The 19,456-nt window shown below is 46.2% G+C and overlaps 2 protein-coding genes across 2 annotated transcripts; one reads left to right on the top strand and one right to left on the bottom strand.

Annotated features, from left to right (window-relative positions):
* Positions 1–1,063: 1,063 nt before the first annotated feature.
* On the bottom strand, positions 1,064–7,608 carry LOC107539375 (uncharacterized). The gene is made up of 3 exons (XM_087827020.1): positions 7,555–7,608; positions 6,757–6,883; positions 1,064–4,094 (listed from the first exon to the last, which is right to left on the bottom strand). Exons 1-3 carry the CDS (start codon positions 7,585–7,587, stop codon positions 1,672–1,674), a joined length of 2,583 nt encoding a protein of 860 aa, XP_087683146.1. The 5' UTR covers positions 7,588–7,608; the 3' UTR covers positions 1,064–1,671.
* A 2,261-nt stretch (positions 7,609–9,869) lies between these two features.
* LOC107539389 (uncharacterized) lies at positions 9,870–16,830 on the top strand. Its single transcript, XM_087827015.1, has 3 exons — positions 9,870–10,078; positions 12,976–13,105; positions 14,885–16,830. Exons 1-3 carry the CDS (start codon positions 10,046–10,048, stop codon positions 16,729–16,731), a joined length of 2,010 nt encoding a protein of 669 aa, XP_087683141.1. The 5' UTR covers positions 9,870–10,045; the 3' UTR covers positions 16,732–16,830.
* Positions 16,831–19,456: the final 2,626 nt, after the last annotated feature.

The raw sequence follows: 19,456 nt of genomic DNA, 5'->3' as shown, positions 1-19,456 counted from the left end.
CTTTGAGCTCCATGTCCAGGGCCCACAGCCCTAGATTGTCCTCACACAGCTCCAGTCCACTCTGCCTTCGAAACTTTGTGTACTGGCTCTTTAAGAGGGAGCCTGCATTTCCAGGCGTCTCTCCCTGGCAGAAAGAAACCCGCTTTTCACAGTCACGTTATGTGGGCACCTGTCTCAGGTCTGGTGCTCTGGGCTGGGGAGCCCCGCCAGGGGTTTAGGCCCCAGAGTTCTCAGTGGTAACCCCCCACAGCTGAGATCTCTCTCCGGACCTTTAGCTGCAGTCAGGCAACACCTAACCAGACTAGGGGAAAGACTTTCTTTGAGCAGAAAGAAAGTAAAGCAAGAAAATTACTTAATTGGCTATAGCTTACAGAGTTGCTTCATTTGGGAGAGCCTAGTAGGTTGTTTGTGATTTGTTATTTTTAGATTTAAATTTCTTACCATGGAGGCATTTACAAGAATCTACTGTGAATTAGGTATTTCAGTTTGATCGTGTAGGCTGCATGGCAATGGAGCCACCTCAGTCTGATTACCTCGTTTAATTACAGTTCCATGCAGATGGCTTCAGTGTCTGGAGGCCTCAGTGGACTCCTCGGCAGAGGAGGTCCTGGGACTAGAGCCCTTTCACCAGTAGACGGATTGGCTCACTGCAGACACTCAAAGGGTGTCCCCAAGAAACCTTAGCGTCACTGCTCTCTCTGAGTGTACACATCAACAGCCCCATGGACTGGAACAGGATGGAAGTAGGCTGTTGTTCCCCAGTCAGCTTCTCAAGGTTTCACTTCTGTACCAACCCTGTCCATCAGCACCACCTAGGGACTCATTAGACATGCTACTTCTTAGCTGAAACCCAAACCTATGGAGTGAGAGGCAAGAATCAGTGTTTTGAGGCACCTTCAGGTGGTATACATGCAAAACAAAAGGAATTGCATCTCTTGCTGTGGTTCCTGTGGACAGGGTACTTGAGATCATGTGACTAACATGAACTATAGCTGCGGGATTTCACAACTGAGGTTACAAAAGTTTAGTAGGGCACATAATTTAGGAGAAAAAGCGTAATATATAGAATGTCCAAATTTCCATTTTTTATTAATATATTATAAGCCGCTTATAAACATCAAAAGTGAAAATGTCTCTAATCATTTTTCCTTTTTCTAATCATTTTAAGTCCTGAAGAAAAACAATGTTTAGAAGACAGCGTCCATTTAAATTACATTTTGCACATGCATAGACTGCAACTTAAACCTAGGAAAGACCCATAGGCAAGTCAGGAAGTGTAACATATTACACATGCTTCCCATATAAGTGAAACTATGGGGATCTCCCCATTATGTATATTTCAGTTACATGAGTTTCAAAAGAGACAGATGGCTCCTCAAAAGAATTTCCTCCAGGCTTGTTACACAGAACATAAAATTGCACATTCCCACCCATTTAAGGCCTTTCTCTAGTGGGAACTCTCTGATGATAAAGTTTGAAACTACAGATAAAAGATTTTGAACATTTACTGCACTCATAAGGCCTTTCTCCAGTGTGAACTCTAGTGTCGGACCATTGTTGAACTCCTGCAAAAAGATTTCCCACATTCACTATGGTGATAAAAATCTTTTTCTTGTGTGTACTCTCTAATACTTACTGAGGTTGGAACCAGATAAAAAAGACTTCCCACATTCACTGCATTGATAAACCAGGCATTTCTCCCATATGAACTCTCTTGTGTATAAGAAGGGAATTTTTTCGAAGAAATGATTTCCCACATTGACAGCACTGATAAGGCCTGTCTCCTGTGTGAATTTTCTGGTGTGTAAGAAGGCAATTACGTTGGGTAAAAGATTTCCCACATTCATTGCATTGATAAGGTCTTTCTCCTGTGTGTACTCTCTGATGGCTACTGAGGTTGGAACCACATGAAAATGATTTCCCACATTCACTGCACTGATAAGGCCTTTCTCCTGTGTGAATTCTCTGGTGTATGATAAGGTAATTTCTTCGGGTAAAGGATTTCCCACATTCAGTGCACTGATAAGGCCTTTCTCCTGTGTGTACTCTCTGATGACTACTGAGGGTGGACCCAGATAGAAAAGATTTCCCACATTGACCACACTTATAAGGCCTTTTCCCACTGTGAACTCTCAGATGATAATGAAGGCCAGGGCGAGAGGTAAAAGATTTCCTACATTCACTACACTCATAAGACTTTCTTCCACTATGAACTATCCTGTGTTGAGTGAGATAAGATTGTTGGCTAAAGGATTTGGAACATTCACTGCACTCATAAGGCCTTTCTCCTGTGTGCACTCTCTGGTGTTGAACCATTTTTGACTTTCTGCTAAAAGATTTCCAACATTCACTACATTGATAAAGTCTTTTTCCAGTGTGTGTCCTCTGATGATTACTGAGGTTGGAACTAGATAAAAAAAACTTTCCACATTCATTGCACTGATAATGTCTTTCTCCAGTATGAACTCTCTGGTGTCGAACCATTGTGGAGTTTGTGCTAAAAGATTTCCCACATTCACTACACTGATAAAGTTTTTCTGGTATGTGTACACTCTGATGACTACTGAGTTTGGAACAAGATAAAAAAGATTTTCCACATTCATTGCACTGATAAGGTCTTTCTCCTGTGTGAACGCTCTGGTGTGTAATAAGATAATTTCTTCGAGTAAAGGATTTACCACATTCACTGCATTGGTAAGGCCTTTCTCCTGTGTGTACCCTCTGATGACTACTGAGGTTGGAACCAGATAAAAAAGATTTCCCACATTCATCACATTGATAAGGCCTTTTCCCAGTGTGAACTCTTAAATGGTAACGAAGGCCAGGGTGAGAGGTGAAAGATTTCCCACAGTCACTACATGCATAAGATTTTCTTTCATTATGAACTATCCTGTGCCGAGTGAGGTAAGATTGACAGCTAAAGGACTTCCAACAGTCACTGCACTCATAAGGCCTTTCTCCTGTGTGCACTCTCTGGTGTAGAATGAGTACTGAACTCTTGGGGAAGGATTTCCTACATTGACTGCACTGAAAAGGCCTTTCTCCCATATGTACCCTCTGGTGTAGGGTAAGTACTGAACCACTGGTAAAGGTTTTCCCACACTCACTGCATTCATGAGGCCTTTCTCCAGTGTGAACTCTCCAATGTAAAATGAGGTAAAATTTTCTTCTAAAGGATTTCCCACAATGTGTGCACTCATAACGCCTTTCTCCAGAGGGAACTGTCCGTTGTCGAATAAGGATGCATTTACGGCCAAAAGATTGTGCACATTCACAGCACCACTCACATTTTTTTCCATTATGACTTCTCCAGGGATAAATGAAGACCAAATTTTGGTTAAAGGACTTCCCACATTTTCCACACTTGTACTGCCTTGACCCACATTGAATTCTTCGATGCTGACTGAGGGTTGAGGTTTGCCTAAAAGACTTCCCACATTCACCACACACAAGCAGCTTTCCATTTGTGTGAACTCTCTGGTGAACAATTAATGAGGACTGATATCTGAATGTTTTCCCACATTCACGGTGCACAACACACTGTCTTCCAGTGTGGACTTCCAGGTCCCGAGCATGTGTTTGTCTGGGGCTGAAGGCATTCTTATATTCTCCCCTGGTGAAATGACTTTTTCTGTTTTGTATAGTTGCGCACCACTGGGTGATTCTGTTCGCCTCCTCCCTGGTATGAGTTGTCTGCTGCTGGACATGTTCTGAGGTGGCCAGGAAGTCCTTCCCAACTTCATCACAGGTAAAAGGCTTCTCTGAAACATGAAAATTATAGCTCTTCAAAAGCAGGGCCCTGTCCACAGTGCTTCTGAAGGGTTTCTCTGCCAGGTGCTGTTTCTGGTGTTTTTGGAAGTTTGCACTAAAATACAATTGTTTCATAAATTCCTCACACCTGAACACTGTCTGTGTGTGTGGTGTTTCTTGGTGCTCAGTCAACTGGAATATGTTTCTCAAGACTGGACCACAGCTCTCACAGAATTGGGTCTTCAGGGAAGACAGAGCTGCCTTGGAGGTGCTGGCCTGTGATACTTCTACAGAAACACTCTGTTCAAAGGGTGCTTTCATATCCTCAGGTCCACAGCAGCAACCTGAACACAAGTAAATGGTAAGGAAGTACATGTTGACTATAAGAATGGGCAATGGCATCATAAATGTGCATCAGTCATGTCTAGGAATGAGTCTGTGGGATGCTTTTTTTTTTTAATGTACTTTTTTATTGATTTCAGAGAGAGGAAGGGAGAGGGAGAGAGAGAGAAACATCAATGATGAGAGAGTCATTGATCAGCTGCCTTCTGCATATCCCCTTCTGGGGATGGAGCCGGCAACCTGGGGAAGTGCCCTGACCGAGAATCAAACTGTGATCTCCTGGATCGTAGGTGGATGCTCAACTGCTGAGCCATGCTGGTCAGGCTATGGGATACTTTTCAATGAAGGTAATTAATATCTGGTTGGGGAAGTGGCTATTAGGCATGACTATACCTCTAAGGCAAAAAAATGGTCGCCTTCACCAGGGGAAGGTTGCAAGAATAGGGCAGAACACAAAGGAGACAGGCATGTTCTAATACTTGTTGATCTGCCTAAAGATTCCTGTAGGGCCCTGACTGTGTTATTCAGTGGTTAGAGCGTTGGTCCTGGAGCTGAAGAGTTGTGGGCTTTATTCCTGTTCAAGGGCACATACCTTGTTCGCAGGCTCGATCTCTGTCCCTGGTCAGGGCACAAGCAGGAAGCTACCAATTGATGTGTCTCTCTCATATCAATGTCTCTCTCTCTCTCTCTCTCTCCATTCCATTCGATCTGAAAAGCAATGGAAAAAATATCCTCAGGTGAGGATTGAAAAAAAAAAGGCAACATAAAGAATGGGAGAAAATATTTGCAAGCCATGTATCTGATAAAGGGGTAATATTTTTAAAATATAAGGTACTCATACAGCTAAAGAACAATCTGATTAAAATATATGCAAAGGCCTGGCCGGGCGTGGCTCAGCAGTTGAGCATTGACCTAGGATCCAGGAGATTTCGGTTCAAGTCCAGCCAGGGCACATGCCCAGGCTATAGACTCGATCCCCAGTGGGGGGTGGGCAGGATGCAGCTGATCAATGACTTTCTCATCATTGATGTTTCTCTCTCTCAGCAATCAATGAAGATACATTTTAAAACAAACAAAATAAAGTATGTGCAAAGGATCTGAGTTAAGTGTCTAACAGGTAAGTGTCCATGAAAAATTGTTCTTCCTCACTAATTCTCAAGAAAATGTAAATTCAGCCCGGCCGGGAATGGCTCAGCGGTTGAGTGTCGACCTGGGATCCAGGCGATCAGGGTTCGATTCCTGGTCAGGGCACATGCCCAGGTTGAGGGCTCGATCAATGACTCGCTCATCATTGACGTTTCTATCTCTCTCTCTCCCTCTCCTTTCCTCTCTCTGAAATCAATAAAGATATATTTAAAAAAAAAAAAAAGAAAATGTAAATTCAAACTACAGTGACATATTATGTCATACACTTTAGGAGGCTATCACCAAAAAGACACGAGGTAAGTGTGTCAGCAAACCTGTAGAGAGAAGAGAATGCTTACACACTGTTGGTGGGAATATAAATTGTTCAAGGCATTATGAAAAACAGTATAAAAACACCTCAAAAAATACATAGAAGAATTTCCCTATAGGCCAGCAAGCCTACTTCTAGGCATATGTCTGAAGGAAATGAAATCAGAATGTGAAAGAAATCTGCACTCATGTTCACTGCACCACTCTTACACACAATACACAAGACATAGAAACAACATAAGTGTCCATAGACACACACACATTCCCTTAAAGTAATATTAAGCCTTAAAAAAGAAGGAATCCCCCCACTCCCAGAAACCAATAATAAAAAATTTAAAAAAATTAAAAACAGGAAAAAAATGAAAAAAATCCTGTCACATTCATCAACTTGGATGAATCTGGAGGGCATTATTCTAAATGAAATAAGCCAGTCACAGAAAGATAAATACTCTATGCTATCACTGAGATGTGGGATCTAAACAAAAAAGTTCAACTGACAGTAATATAATGTCAGGGCCAGACAACCAAGGAAATGGAAGTTATTGGTCAAAAGGTGCAAACTTCAGTTATAAGATAAATAAGTTGTAAGGACCAAATGTAAAACATGGTGGCTACAGTTAGTAATACTATATTTTACACTTAAAAGTTACTGGGAGAGAATACCTTAAGTGCTATTACTTTCTTAAAAAGTGATTATAGCAGGTGATGGAAGTGTTCATTAACTTGATTATGGCAATTATTTCATATATATATACATCAAATCATCACATTGTACACTTTAAATATATACTGTTTTGAATATCAGCAACCCTGGAACAAAAAAAAAAGATCTAAAAATAACTATAAAGGCGCAAAGGGTCTTGAAGAAATAGCCAATTGTCCAGCTAAGCAGTGATCATAAGAATGCCTGCAATTCCTGGCACACCCAGGCCCTAGGAAATGTCAGCTAAAGAGGGATCCAAAGAGGTACCATGGACCCGGACACACGGACCCGGCCAGGCAGGGCAGGCCTGGGGAACGCACAGGCTCACTGCCATCCGCCCCCGACGAGAGCGCAGTGCAACAGGTGTCGGCAGACAGGACGGGGCCGAGCCACCCACCCGGCCCTGGAAGCAGCGCCCGGGGTCCCCGCCAGGACAGAGCGCCCCCTGGGGAAAGGAGGGTGCGCGGCCGAGCCTCGTGCAGTCGCCCGTCAGGCGGGGCTCTTACCCAGAGAGGCCGTCAGGGCGAAGTTCTCCAGCATCACGTCGTGGTACAGGCGCCTCTGGGCCTCGTCCAGGAGCCTCCACTCCTCCGCGGAGAAGTACACGGCCACGTCGGGGAAGGTCACGCGGCCCTGCGGGCGGGGCGGGCAGCGTCCGCGTCGTCCCCCGGAGCCTCGGGTCCCTCCCCGCGCGTCCTCCAGCGCTCCCGCCCCAGGGCTCCCACCTCGGAGGGGACGCGGGCCCCGGGCGCTGGCGGCTGCCCGCCCCTCCCGGCTCCACGGCCGCGCTCGGCCCTCAGCTGCAGGCCCTGCGGACACCGCGGCGCCACCCCGGCGGCGGCCGCGCCTGCGGGGCCTCCTCCCGCAAAGCTGCGCCCCCGAGTCTCAGACGGTGCCCGCTGGACGCAGCCCGAGGCGGGCTCCTGCTCCGCCTGCTCCCCACCCGGGGCCTCGGGCCGCCAGCTCGCGCCGCCGCCGCCCGCGCGCAGCCCGCACCCGCTGCCTCCCCGAGCCCGTCCCCGCAGCGCCAGGGGCGCGGCACCCGCACCCACGGGGCCCCGGATGCGCCGCCATCGGCCGGCTCCCGGCCGGGAAAGGCCCCGACGGCGGCTCCGCGGTCCTGCCTCCTGCCCTCACCTTCGCCTCCCCACCGGGCGCCACCCCGGGGACTTCAGACACCGACAGGCCCGTCCACGCCGCGCGGGCCCCGCCGCCGCCGCCTCCCGTCCGCCCTGCACCTTCCTCGCGGGCCGCCCGCCGGGCCTGGGCCGCAGGGTCGGTGGGAGGCCCCGGGGCGCACTCACCTCCGCCGGGCGCCTCCGCGCGGCCGCCTCCATCGGACTCGGGGCGACGGGCGGGAGCGAGGCGGCGGCCCGGGCAGCGCGATCCGGTCCCGGCCCCGGCGCGGGTCCCCGGCGGTCGTGCCGCGCGTCGCACCCGCGTTTTCGCAGGGAGAACAAGGGCTCCTTTGTGCCCTGTCGGTTGTCACCTCACCTCTCTCCCAACTGATACCGGGGGGCAAAAAAAAAAAAGAAAAAACTGCCCGCTAGACGGGGAGGCCGCAGGCGAGAAACCTCAGCACTGACCCGGATCCCGACCGTCCCGGCAGCCGGCGCGGCGTCCTCTGGGTAATGTAGTTCGCGAACGGGGTGCTCCCGCCTCTTGCCTCCGGCGAGGGCCTCTGCCCCTTGTTAGGTCAATGTAGGACCCGTCCCCACCTGTAATCATGTTTATGAGTTAATTTGAGCCGCATTGAAGACAATTTCCAGAAAGCAATTTCAAGGGATTGAGAAAATGCTCTGGAAAATGTCAGTTTACCACCCTTTTCTCGTTGTTGTGAATCATAACTGGAGGATGCCTTTTCCATTGATTTTTAAAACAGATATTTTTATTGATTTAAGAGAGAAGGGAGAGGGAGAGAGAAATAGAAACACTGATTGGCCACCTCTTGCACGCCTCCCCCGGGGAATCAAGCCTGCAACCCAGGCATGTGCCCTGACTTGGAGTCAAACCAGTGACCTCCTGGTACCTGGGAAGAAGCTTAACTAATTGAGCCACCCGGGCCGGATAAAGGTTCCCCCTTTTCTTACCATACCCTATTTTCTTCCTTTGTAGTTGTGTGTTGAAACTGCAAAAGATAATCTTTTACTGATTTAATAGAAAGCAAAAGGACATTCTCAGGTCTGGATTACTTGACCTTTCAATGCTGCCTTCCTAGCTGCAGTGTTGGTGAAGTGATTTCCTTTTGCTTCCATGGTGATAGCTTTATGATGCCCTGGAATTTTGATAACTGCCCATTGTTTTGGTTGCTATTTAATATCTAAGAATTCCACAACCAGAATTCATTTTTTATGGAATGTGACAAGTGTCTGGGAATGTGGCTACATAGCAAATTTATATTTGCTCTGAAGATCCTGCAGTTTTTGCATCCATGGAAGTGTGGAAAGTGTGCAACTCAACCTGAGATAAAGGTTTTTGGATTCAAACTTCTAATGTTCTCACTGGGAAGTAATGAACATTTCTCCTGTGAATGCAGCGACAGTGTTTGCATGGGGACTGGAGATTATTTCAGGAAAAGTGCTCTGGAGTTAGCAAACTACAGAAAGGTATAATGTTGTTAAAAAATATATTTTGTGTATGGGAAAATAAAGAATATTAAAAAACACAAAATTATGTTCCTGAAAGTGGTTGAAATTGCATTTATGTCAGGTATTAAACTAGGTTTGGTATCATTGGTTTGCAGCATGAGTGATGCCATTTTGGCCTTTGGTTCTCTTTATTGTTATTGTTTATTGATTTTATTTTTATTTATTTATTTATTTTAAAATATATCTTTATTGATTTCAGAGAGAGGAAGGGAGAGGGAGAGAGAGAGAGAAACATCAATGATGAGTCATTGATCAACTGCAGCCCGCAACCCGGCATGTGCCTTGACCCGGAATCAAACCCTGATCGCCTGGATCCTAGGTCGATGCTCAACCGCTGAGCCACGCCCGGCCAGGCTGTTTATTGATTTTAGAAATAGAAAGGAATAGAGAGGGAGAGAGACACCAATTTGCTGTTCCATTTATTTATGCATTCATCGGTTGATTCTTATATGGGCCCTGGCTGGGGATGAAACCTGCAGTGTTGACATATGGGGACACCGATCTAACCAACTGAGCTAGTTGGCCAGGGTGGGTACTGGATTTCTGTTTAAAACAACCTGTTTTTCTGAAGCACAGGCACCATCTGGACTTGCAATTGGTACCTGAAGTGGGGTGGGGGGCAGCCTTGTGGGACAGAGCCCTTAAGTATCTTTAGGCAGATGATGTCAGAATTAAGATTTTGCTGAAGTTAACAACAAAATACCCTTCTCTCCACGTAGTACCATCATTTTAGGAGATCACTCCAGTGGAAAAAGTTATAGGGGCTCAGGATGGAGAACTCCCTTGGCTGTGGTCTGTAGTGCGCTGGGAACTACATTACCCATAAGACAGTGCGCTGAGTTGAGCCAATGACAGATCAAGATGAAAGCATTTCCGTGAGGCCTCATGGACTTGGGAGGGACTTCCGGCGTCCTCCTTCCGCGGCCCCGCCTGCGGAGTCGTCTGAGTCTATTCCGGGCTAAAACGTGAGGCGACACTGTGAGGCGACAGAGCGGTCAAGGCGGCAGGAGTCGTGCTCATCCGCGGGTCTGGGGCGCGGCGACGCCGCCCGGGTCACCCGCGCCAGGGCCGAAGCCGAAACCGCAGTGACCCAGCGCCAGCTCCACGCCGCCCCCACCCGGCGCCCGCGCGCTCCGCCCTCGGGCCGATGGCGGCGGCCGCGCCCAGGCGCCCGGCTGAGGTGAGTGCGCGCCCCGCCCTCCCCGCCTCTCCCTCGGCCCTGCCGCCCGGTCCCGTCTAGGTGGGAGGCCGGTCATGGGGCGGTGCCGCCGGTTGGTCGGAAGGAGCAGAGCTCAGGAGGTTCTTGCGCCGCGTCTGCTGGGCGCGGGCCGCAGACGAGGGAGAGCGGGGTCCCGGTCCCTGGGGAGAACCGCGGGTGAGGCGGATAACGGGGTGCAGGGCGCGAGGCTCTGGAGCCGGGGGCGTCGCTGAGATACGCTGACAGGCGGAGCCCCCGACTCCCTGCTCCGGTCTCCCCAGAATTTTGTGGGGTGCTTAGAGGGGAGGGTTAGGGCCCCAGCCTGTCTGGTGGCTAAGGTCTGGGGCACATGTGGTCTTTTTGTTACTGTTGTTCATCGGTTTACAGTATTTTGTTCATTAGGTTCCAGGTAAGTGATATCATGCGATACTTGTCTTTCTCTGACTGGCTTATTTCACTCAGCACAATACTCTCCAGGTCCCTCCACGCTGTCCCAAAGGATAAGGGATCCTTCTTTTTCATGGCTGCATAGTATTCCATGTAAATGTCCATAGTATTCCATGTTGTAAATGTCCAAGAAGATGCTTGATATGATTTCAGTCTTCTTGAACTTGTAGAGACTTGTTTTGTGTCCTAACATGTGGTCTGTCTTTGAGAATGTCCCATGTGCAGTTGAAGAGAATGCATATTCTGCAGCTTTGGGGTGATATGTTCTGTAAATGTCAGTGAAGTCCATCTGATCAAGTGTGTCATTTAGAGTCACTGTTTCCTTGTTGATTTTTTGTCTGGAAGATCTAGCCAGTGAAGGCAGTGGGTGTTAAAGTTTCTACTGTGACTGTATTGCTGTTGATCTCTCCTTTGAAGTCGGCCAGAAGTTTGTTTTTCCCCCAGCCTGTGTGAGTCTTTTCTTCTGATGTGGGTCTCTTGTAGACAGCATATATTTGGGTCTTTTTAAAATCCATTCAGCTACCGTATGTCTTTTAATTGGGACATTTAATCCATTTATATTTAAGGTTATTCCTGATAGGTACTTACCTATTGGCATTTTATTTCCTTATGCCTATGTTTCTCGTTCTCTCTATTCCAACTACCTTTTTATTTTTTAAAAATATCTTTATTGATTTCAGAGAGAGGAAGGGAGAGAGGGAGAGAGAGTTAGAAACATCAGTGATGAGAGAGAGTCATTGGTCAGCTGCCTCCTGCATGCCCCACACTGGGGATCAAGCCCACAACGCAGGCATGTGCCCTGGCCGGAAACTGAACCATGATCTCCTGGATCCTAGGTCAGTGCTCAACCACTGAACCATGCCCGGCTAGGCTCACCATCTATTTTGAATGATAGCCTTGCTGGATAGAGCAGTCTTGGTTTCATTCCTTGCTTTGCATTACGTTAAATACTTCATGCCACTCCCTTCTGGTCTGTAGAATATCTGATGAGAAATCAGCTGACAGCCTTATAGGAGTTCAATTATAGGTTACAAATTGCTTTTCTCTTTTCTCTGCCTTTCAGATTCTCTCTTTGTCTTGAATTTTTGGCATTTTAATTATGATGTGTCTGGGAGTGGGCCTCTTTGGATTCTTCTTACTTGGGACTCTCTGTGCTTCCTGAACTTGTGTGACTTTTTCCTTCACCTGGTTAGGGAAGTTTTCTGCCATTATTTCTTCAAACAGGTTCTCTAACCCTTGCTTACTTTCAACCTCTTTTGACACTCCTATAATGTGAATATAGTGATGTTTCATGTTGTCCCACAGCTACCTTAAACTGTCCTCCCTTTTTTTATTGTTTTTTCTTTTTGGTTCTCTGATTGAGTGACTTTTTTCTACCCTGTCTTCTAATTTGCTGATCTGATCCTCAGCTTCCCCTAATCTGCTGTTCATTTTTTCCAGTGATTTTTTAAAAAATGTCTGTCATTCTTAATTTCCTTCATAGCTTCTGTATCTTCTTTAATGCCGTTGAGCATCTTTATGATCAGTATTCTGAACTTTGTATCTGACAGATTGCTTATCTCTATTTCATTTAGCGCTTTTTCTGGAGAATTCTTTTGTTTTTTCATTTCGGGCTTGTTTTTTTGTCTCCCCATTTTGGCTGCCTGTTTGGATTTGTTTCTATGTATTAGGTAGTTCTGCTAGGACTCAGTTTTTTGGAGGGTATCTGGTGCAGGTCAATGTCTGATGTTTGTGACTGGCCTTGAATACCCTGTTTGAAGTTTTCCACCTTCCACAGCTTATGGTATACTCTGCTGGGGCTGGGTGTGGCATGGAGACCATCAGGACGGGTTTTAAGGAAGGTTAAGTGGAGAGAGGATGTTGTGGCTGCTGAGGGGACAGCACAGAATCGGAAAGGGGTCGGGGGCAACAGAAATTCACATGTGCTTCTGGGAGGCTAATGTTGAAGCAAGGACTAGATATATAGAGGAGGCCTTCAAAGCAGCATCTCCCCAAATGCATAGCTTTGGGATTGCAACTGGGGAGTGAAGGTGGGAGAGGTACAATCTACAGAATGATGTGCGTATTTAGTGGAAATTATGGTCCCAGGCCCCTAATATTGGGGATTGGATGGTGAAGCGAGAGCCTACCCCTGGCTGTATCTTGTCACAATCTAGAGACCCCAAGGGGAATTAATGACAGAATGGATGGGACCCTGCAAGCCAGGACCAGAATTGGGTTACATCTCTGTGCCTTCCTGCCTGATGATGCTGAAAGCTGAACTTAATGAATAAAGAGATCCTGAGGGTAGGGTGGGCATCAGTGGCACCTGGGTATGGAGTTCCCCGAGGTGGGGAGCTTTGGGAGAGGATGAGTGTGGCATAGATGTGTGGGAAGATGGGTTGTGGGTGCTCAGAGACCAAATGCTCATGGTTTTTCCTCTGTTCTCATAGCAGGCCAGCGTGATCTTTGAGGACGTTGCTGTGCACTTCTCGTGGGAGGAATGGAGGCTGCTTGATGAGTCTCAGAGACTTCTATACCTGCATGTGATGCTGGAGAACTTTGCACTTGTATCTTCTCTGGGTAAGACTCACCACCTCACCAGTGACTTGGACTAGACTCTACTTCCTCCATCCAAACTTCTCTCTCAGTCCTCAGGTGTGGACCACAGGCACTGCTTGCTTCCCTCGTTGTCTGGGTAGTTGCTGTATTCCTAGGGCTGGCGGTTTGCACTGTTCTCTTCATTCCCCTGCAGTCCCAATACTGAAACCTTTTATTTTTTTCCCCCATACCCCAATATTGAACCCTTTTAGGAAGAGATTCAAGGTCAGTATTATTGCATTGAGCTTAATGATTTCACCATGCAATGGATTCACCATGCTTGCCCTCTCAATGTGTGGGTTAATGTTTCCAGATTCATATCACTTCTGTATGCCAGGGTTTGATCCTTTTTTTATCTGTCATTTCCTCCTGCCTACCTGTGCCAGGAGTTGCAGGTGTTGTCATGCTCAATTATTTGAAGCATGGGCTTTTCTTTAATACTCTCTTGCACAGTATGTAGGGTTTGATCTGTTTTCCTTTTTTCTCTCTTAGCTTTGTCAAGATAAATATTTGTGTGCATTGTGCTGATTTTATATATATTGTGAAATAATTGCTGTAGTGAAGTTTAACATTCACCGGGGCCGGAGATTGAGCCTACAACCGAGGTGTGTGCCCTTGGCCAGAATCGGACCTGAAACCCTTCAGTCTGCATACTGGTGCTCTAACCATTGAGCCATACTTGCTAAGGCAGTTTTCAATTTCTCGCTTCCTCTCTTCACCTCCAGTATCCCTGTGACGTGAACGTTGGTACACTTCAAGTTATCTCAAAGGCTCCTTATGCTCTTCTAATTTTTTTGGATTCATTTTTCCTTTTGCTGTTCTGATTTGGTGTTTTTTGCTTCCTTATATCCCAAATCGCTGATTTTGTTCTTGGCTTCTCTTCTCCACTGTTGATTTGCTGTAAATTATTCATTTCAATTAGTGTATTTTTCATATCTGACTGGTTCTTCTTTATGCTGTTGAGGTAATTACTATGTCTTTGACCATCCTTATAGCCAGTATTTTGAACTGTGCATCCTAGTAGATTGCTTGTCTCCATTTTGTTTTGTTCTTAAAAAAAAAAAATCTTTATTGATTTCAGAGAGAAGAAGGGAGAGAGAGATAGAAACATCAATGATGAGAGAGAGTTGTTGATCAGCTGCCCCCTGCACGCCCCCCCAGTGATGATTGAACCTGCAACCTGGGCATGTGCCCTGACTGGGAATCGAACCACCAGCTTTGACACTTTGTCGACTTTTCCATTCTACTACTCATTTCTACTGTGGTTTCTAGCCCCAGGGATATTTCCACCTCTTTTCAGTCCCCATATTACCCGTTCTCTGACCGCTGTTTCTTCAGTCCTCTTCAACATTGTCCCTCACGTGTGCTGTGAGATGTTCACAAATCCCTATATTGACTTTGGACAGTAGCTAAAACCTTGCAATTAAATGCTGATGGGCTTGGATGCATGCTTCTACCCAGCCTCACATCAGTCCTAGAAAAGGACAGGAAGCATGCTTTTGGTAGAGGAAATACATTGTGTGTCCTGCCTCTCTTCCTGTGTCAAACCCTGTCAGTGTATCCTTCCCCGGTGGAGTTTCCACCATTTTGTGAACTTAGACCCCAGTGATACACAACAGTCAGCCAGTCCTTCAGCTGTATATTTTTGTTCTGAAAAACATTTCATGTATTCAGGCCTCCATGTGACACATGAATATGTATGATGTGTTTCTCCCGTTCCTTTAGTCAACATGTAATTCACCAGCATTTCTTTGCCTTCAGGTTGCTGCTGTGGCGCAGACAGTGTGGAAGGCCCCACTGAACAGAGCGTTTCTGTTGGAGTGTCAGAGGCAAAGAATCCCAAGGCAGCTTCACAGCAGAGACACCCATGTGAGAGTTGTGGCCCAGTCTTAAGAGACATTTTTCACTTGGTTGAGCATCAGGAAAAACAACATAGCCAGAAACTTCTGAGGTGTGGGGCATGTGCAAAACGATTTTATTTCAGTGTGAACTGTCACCAGCATGAGGGGCAGCACATGAGAGAGAAACCCTTCAGAAGTAGCGTGGACGATTCTTCATTTGTGAAGACTTGCAGAATCCATGTGTCAAGGAAGCATGAGCAGCAACAGGACATTCATAAAGTGAAGGAGCCAAACAAAGGCACCCAATGGGAAGCAACTTTACAAAGCAGAAAACGTCTTTACACTTCAGGAAAGTCCAAGAAAGCATTTAACCCCCAACACATACTTGTTCAGGACCAGGATGTCCATATTGGGAGACAGTGTTTTGTCTGCAGTGAATGTGGAAAAACATTCAAGTATAAATCCTTATTTGTTAAGCACTGCACAGTCCACACTGGAAAAAGTTTTCCTGTGTGTGGCAAAAGTCGAAAATCCTTTAGTGGCAGCTCAACTGTCAGTCAGCATCAAAAAATTCATACAGCAGCAAAGCAGTACAGGTGCAGCAGATGTGGAAAACCCTTAAGCCACAAGCCTGTCCTCATCCGTCCTCAGGGATGGCACAATGGAGAAAATAGTTATGTGTGCAGTGAATGTACACCATCGTTTAGTCCTAGCTCAGTGGACATTCAATATCAGAGAGTTCAAACTGGAGAAAAGCCTTATAAGTGTAATGACTGTGACAAATCTTTTACCTCTGGTGCTGGCCTCAGGTATCATAAGAGCTCTCACACTGGAGATAGGCCTTATGTGTGCAGTGAATGTGGGAAATCTTTTATCACTCGTACTGCTCTTCATTGTCATCGAAGAGTTCACACTGGAGAAAGGCCCTTTCAGTGCAGTGAATGTGGGAAATCGTTTACCGTTAGCTCCAGTCTCCGTCGTCATCATAGAGTTCACACTGGAGAAAGGCCATATGACTGCAGCATGTGTGGCAAGTCTTTTACTAATAGCCATGCCCTTCGGCATCATGAGCAATGCCACCTAGGAAAAAGGCCTTATGAGTGCAGTGAATGTGGGAAATCTTTTACCATTAGCTCTTACCTCCATTGTCATAAGAGAGTTCACACAGAAAAAAGACCTTATGAATGTAGTACATGTGGGAAATGTTTTAAAATTCTGTCTAACTTCCGGTCTCATCAAAAAATTCATTTAGGAGAAAGGCCTTATGAGTGTAGGGAATGTGGGAAATCTTTTACCAGGATCTATGGCCTTCGTTGTCATGAAAGACTTCACACTGGAGAAAGGCCTTATGAGTGCAGTGAATGTGGGAATTCTTTTTTCACAAGAAGTAGCCTTGGGAAACATCAGCGAATTCATTCTGGAGAAAAACCTTATGAGTGCAGTGAATGTGGGAAATCTTTTGCCAGTAAGGACAGCTTCTCCTATCATCAGAGGGTTCACACAGGAAATAAGCCTTTTGAGTGCAGTCAGTGTGGAAAATCTTTTGCCTCTTCTTCCACCCTCCGTTATCATCAGAGAGTTCACACAGGAGAAAGGCCTTATGAGTGCACTGATTGTGGGAAATCCTTTATCTGTATTTCTGAACTTCATTATCATCAGAGAGTTCACACAGGAGAAAGACCTTACGAGTGCAGTGAGTGTGGCAAATCTTTTATTTGGAGGAAAAGCCTTTATAATCATCAGAGTTCACACTGCAGAAAGGCCTAATGAGCACAGTGAATGTGGGAAATCTTTTGCCCATAGTAACACCCTCTCATCTTCAGAGAGTTCATTGAGGAAAAAAGCCAAACAAATGCTGATATTGTGGAAAATCTTTTGTCTCTGGTTTCACCCTTATCATTAGTGGTGGGTTCGTGCAGGTGAAAGGCCTCATGGGCGCAGTCAATGTGGAAAATTTTTCATCTGTAATTCCAAATGTTGTTATCAGACTTCACACTAGAAAAAAGCCTTAAATATGCCAGGAATGTGCAATTTTCTCTTCAGTGTAACAACCCAGCAGGAAATTCCTTGAGGAGCCAGTTGTGTGAATTGAAACTGATACCTCTGGATATGCACAGTGGGGCTATTCCCCATCAGGTTCATTTATATAGGAAGAATGTGTTTTTTTTGTCTTTTATTTATTTTTTTAATGTATCTGTATTGATTTCAGAGAGAGGAAAGGAGAGGGAGAGAGAGAGAGAGAAACATCAATGATGAGAGAGTCATTGATCGGCTAGCCCGCAACCCAGGCATGTGCCCTGACCGGGAATCGAACCCCGATTGCCTGGATTCTAGGTTGACACTCAACCGCTGAGCCATGCCTGGCCAGGCGTTTTTAAATGTTACACTTTCTGACTTGCCCAAGGCACTTCCTAGGTTTATGTTGCTGCTAGTTTTGTGGCTAAAGTACTTTCACCTTTCCCACCAGACATTCCACAGACTTTGCAACAGTCAACACCCTAATGTGCTCAAGGAAGCTGATTTCTGGTTCACGTGTATTGTATAAGAGGAACCTGAGCCCTTAGCAGTCAGCTTTTCCTTTATGATTCATTTGGACGTGGATTTGGTTCCGTGTAGGCCCAGAGAATATCAAGTTCACTGGCAGCTTGCAGAGAAATAACTGCATGTTGTCCTCATGTGATACCTGTGATCAGCTTTTCCAGTTTCCATTTCATGAACTGGGGACATGCCTGCTGCACATCGCTTTGGTTTGTACAATAATCAAGGCCTTAGTCTTTTAATTACCTTTAATCTTGGTGGTTCTTTTTAGTGTATGAGGTAGTTTATAAATGGATTTGGCCTCTACAAGCATGAAAGGGTGAACATTTTAGTAGTCTCCAACTTTCTCTGCTTGTGGAGGGACTGTACGATAGGAGGAAATAACTTGCCAGTTTTGACCAAATTTGCGTGGCTGTCCACAGCCCCATAGGAGGGACTGAAGGGCTTTCTGGTCCTCTTGAATTCTATGTGTTTTAGGAGTCTTAGAGACTCTGATGAGGGGGCCAGTATGAGAGCCTCACATACTTATGAGAGTAGGAGGAGACTTGACAAAGCCAGGCATCTACCAGATGAGCCTTCTGGCTGATTGGAGGTTGCAGAGCCTCCACAGGCTGGAGACATTAGAATCTAGGCATGCCAGAGTAGAGGGATCTGTCTGAACACGTTGCAAGGTTTTGGAGACTTTGGCCTCACCTAAGTACCAGAGCAGACACACTTCATTCTCAGTTGTGTCCTCAGACCCCACTCATACTTTTTAAGGAGTTTTCACTTCTGAACAGTCCCATGTGATTTTCATCTTTTCTGTAATTGTTGGTCTTCAACAGGTGTTTACCTGCCATGTTTACCCTTTGGGGCTGTTTTTGTAGACACCCTGACCCCAGGAAGACATACTGGGCACTGGGGTCACTGCTGTCTCTTCTGTCCCTGATGGGGCCTCTGAGAAGGAATAGGCCCAAAAGCAGCTGGGTAGATGGTCCTCTGGGCATGCCATGTGCGGCGGGGCCCACATCACACTCTCCCTGCTCCTGCATCCCTGAGGGTACCATGCAAGCCCTTTTCCTCTGTGGATGCAGGCACTTCAAGTCACAGTGCCATGTGTGATCTGAGGCCTCATCTTGGAGGGGACAGAAAAGAATGGGGTGAGCCAGGTTGAGTGCAGGATAGGCGTTGCTGGGGACCACAGTGAGGAGCCACAGACTCATTGTACTTGTGATGGGAGGTCAGGGGTGACCTGGGAGCCAGTGGGAAGATAAGTTGCACCCCTGCCCAGAAGTGATTTACGGTGGACCTTTCTTGCTTAGCTCCTGCTTTTCCCACTTGTTTTTAAGGTGGTGTGCATCTCGTTTTGCTTCGGGATGTGCAAAAGGCAGACTCTAAATCCTCAATGATTTTGTTTTCCGACATGTATTAAGGGAGAAAATGACAGTACAGATTGGTAAAATGTCACTTTATTTGAACACCCACATGTAGCAATCTATTCATGTGCAAAAAGAAATTTAAATGGGGACTGTCTTTCAAGCATTGATTTTTTTCCAGGAGGAAGATGATTAAAGAGGTCTTTCTCCTGTGTTCATAAAAGGGGTAGTAATCCATTAATAAACAATAGAAATTTGGACATTCTGTACCTTTTTCTGTGTGTTTTTTCCTTATTAAGATAATGTGCTAAACTCTTGTAACCTCAGTTGTGAAATCCCGCAGCTGTAGAGGAGATCTATGTTAATCACGTGGTCTCAGGTGCCCCGGCCACAGAAACCACAGCAAGAGACGCAATTCCTTTTGCTCTGCATCTGTGTTTTTTAAAAAATATGTTTTCATTGCTCTTTATTGATATTGAAGAGGGAGAGAGAGATAGAAACATCAATGATGAGAGTGTCATTGATTGGCTGTCTCGTGCACACCTCCTGCTGGGAATCAAGCCCACAACCCAGGCATGTGCCCTGACCAGGAATCCAAC

This window comes from Miniopterus natalensis, chromosome 18 (genome assembly GCF_054644295.1).
Source record: "Miniopterus natalensis isolate mMinNat1 chromosome 18, mMinNat1.hap1, whole genome shotgun sequence".
In the NCBI taxonomy this organism is placed as follows: Eukaryota; Metazoa; Chordata; class Mammalia; order Chiroptera; family Miniopteridae; genus Miniopterus; species Miniopterus natalensis.
Note: the sequence above shows the minus strand (reverse complement) of the source record. Positions and strands in the feature narration are given on the sequence as shown.

What these genes read in the sequence shown, in the direction of transcription:
- LOC107539375 (XM_087827020.1), bottom strand. Translation starts at nt 7,587, where the DNA reads ATGGAGGCGGCCGCGCGGAGGCGCCCGGCGGAG. An exon ending in CGCGGAGGCGCCCGGCGGAG is followed by an intron (nt 6,884 to 7,554) that starts GTGAGTGCGCCC and finishes CCCCGCCCGCAG; the next exon opens with GGCCGCGTGACCTTCCCCGA. An exon ending in CGCCCTGACGGCCTCTCTGG is followed by an intron (nt 4,095 to 6,756) that starts GTAAGAGCCCCG and finishes ACTTGTGTTCAG; the next exon opens with GTTGCTGCTGTGGACCTGAG.
- LOC107539389 (XM_087827015.1), top strand. Translation starts at nt 10,046, where the DNA reads ATGGCGGCGGCCGCGCCCAGGCGCCCGGCTGAG. An exon ending in CGCCCAGGCGCCCGGCTGAG is followed by an intron (nt 10,079 to 12,975) that starts GTGAGTGCGCGC and finishes CTGTTCTCATAG; the next exon opens with CAGGCCAGCGTGATCTTTGA. An exon ending in TGCACTTGTATCTTCTCTGG is followed by an intron (nt 13,106 to 14,884) that starts GTAAGACTCACC and finishes CTTTGCCTTCAG; the next exon opens with GTTGCTGCTGTGGCGCAGAC.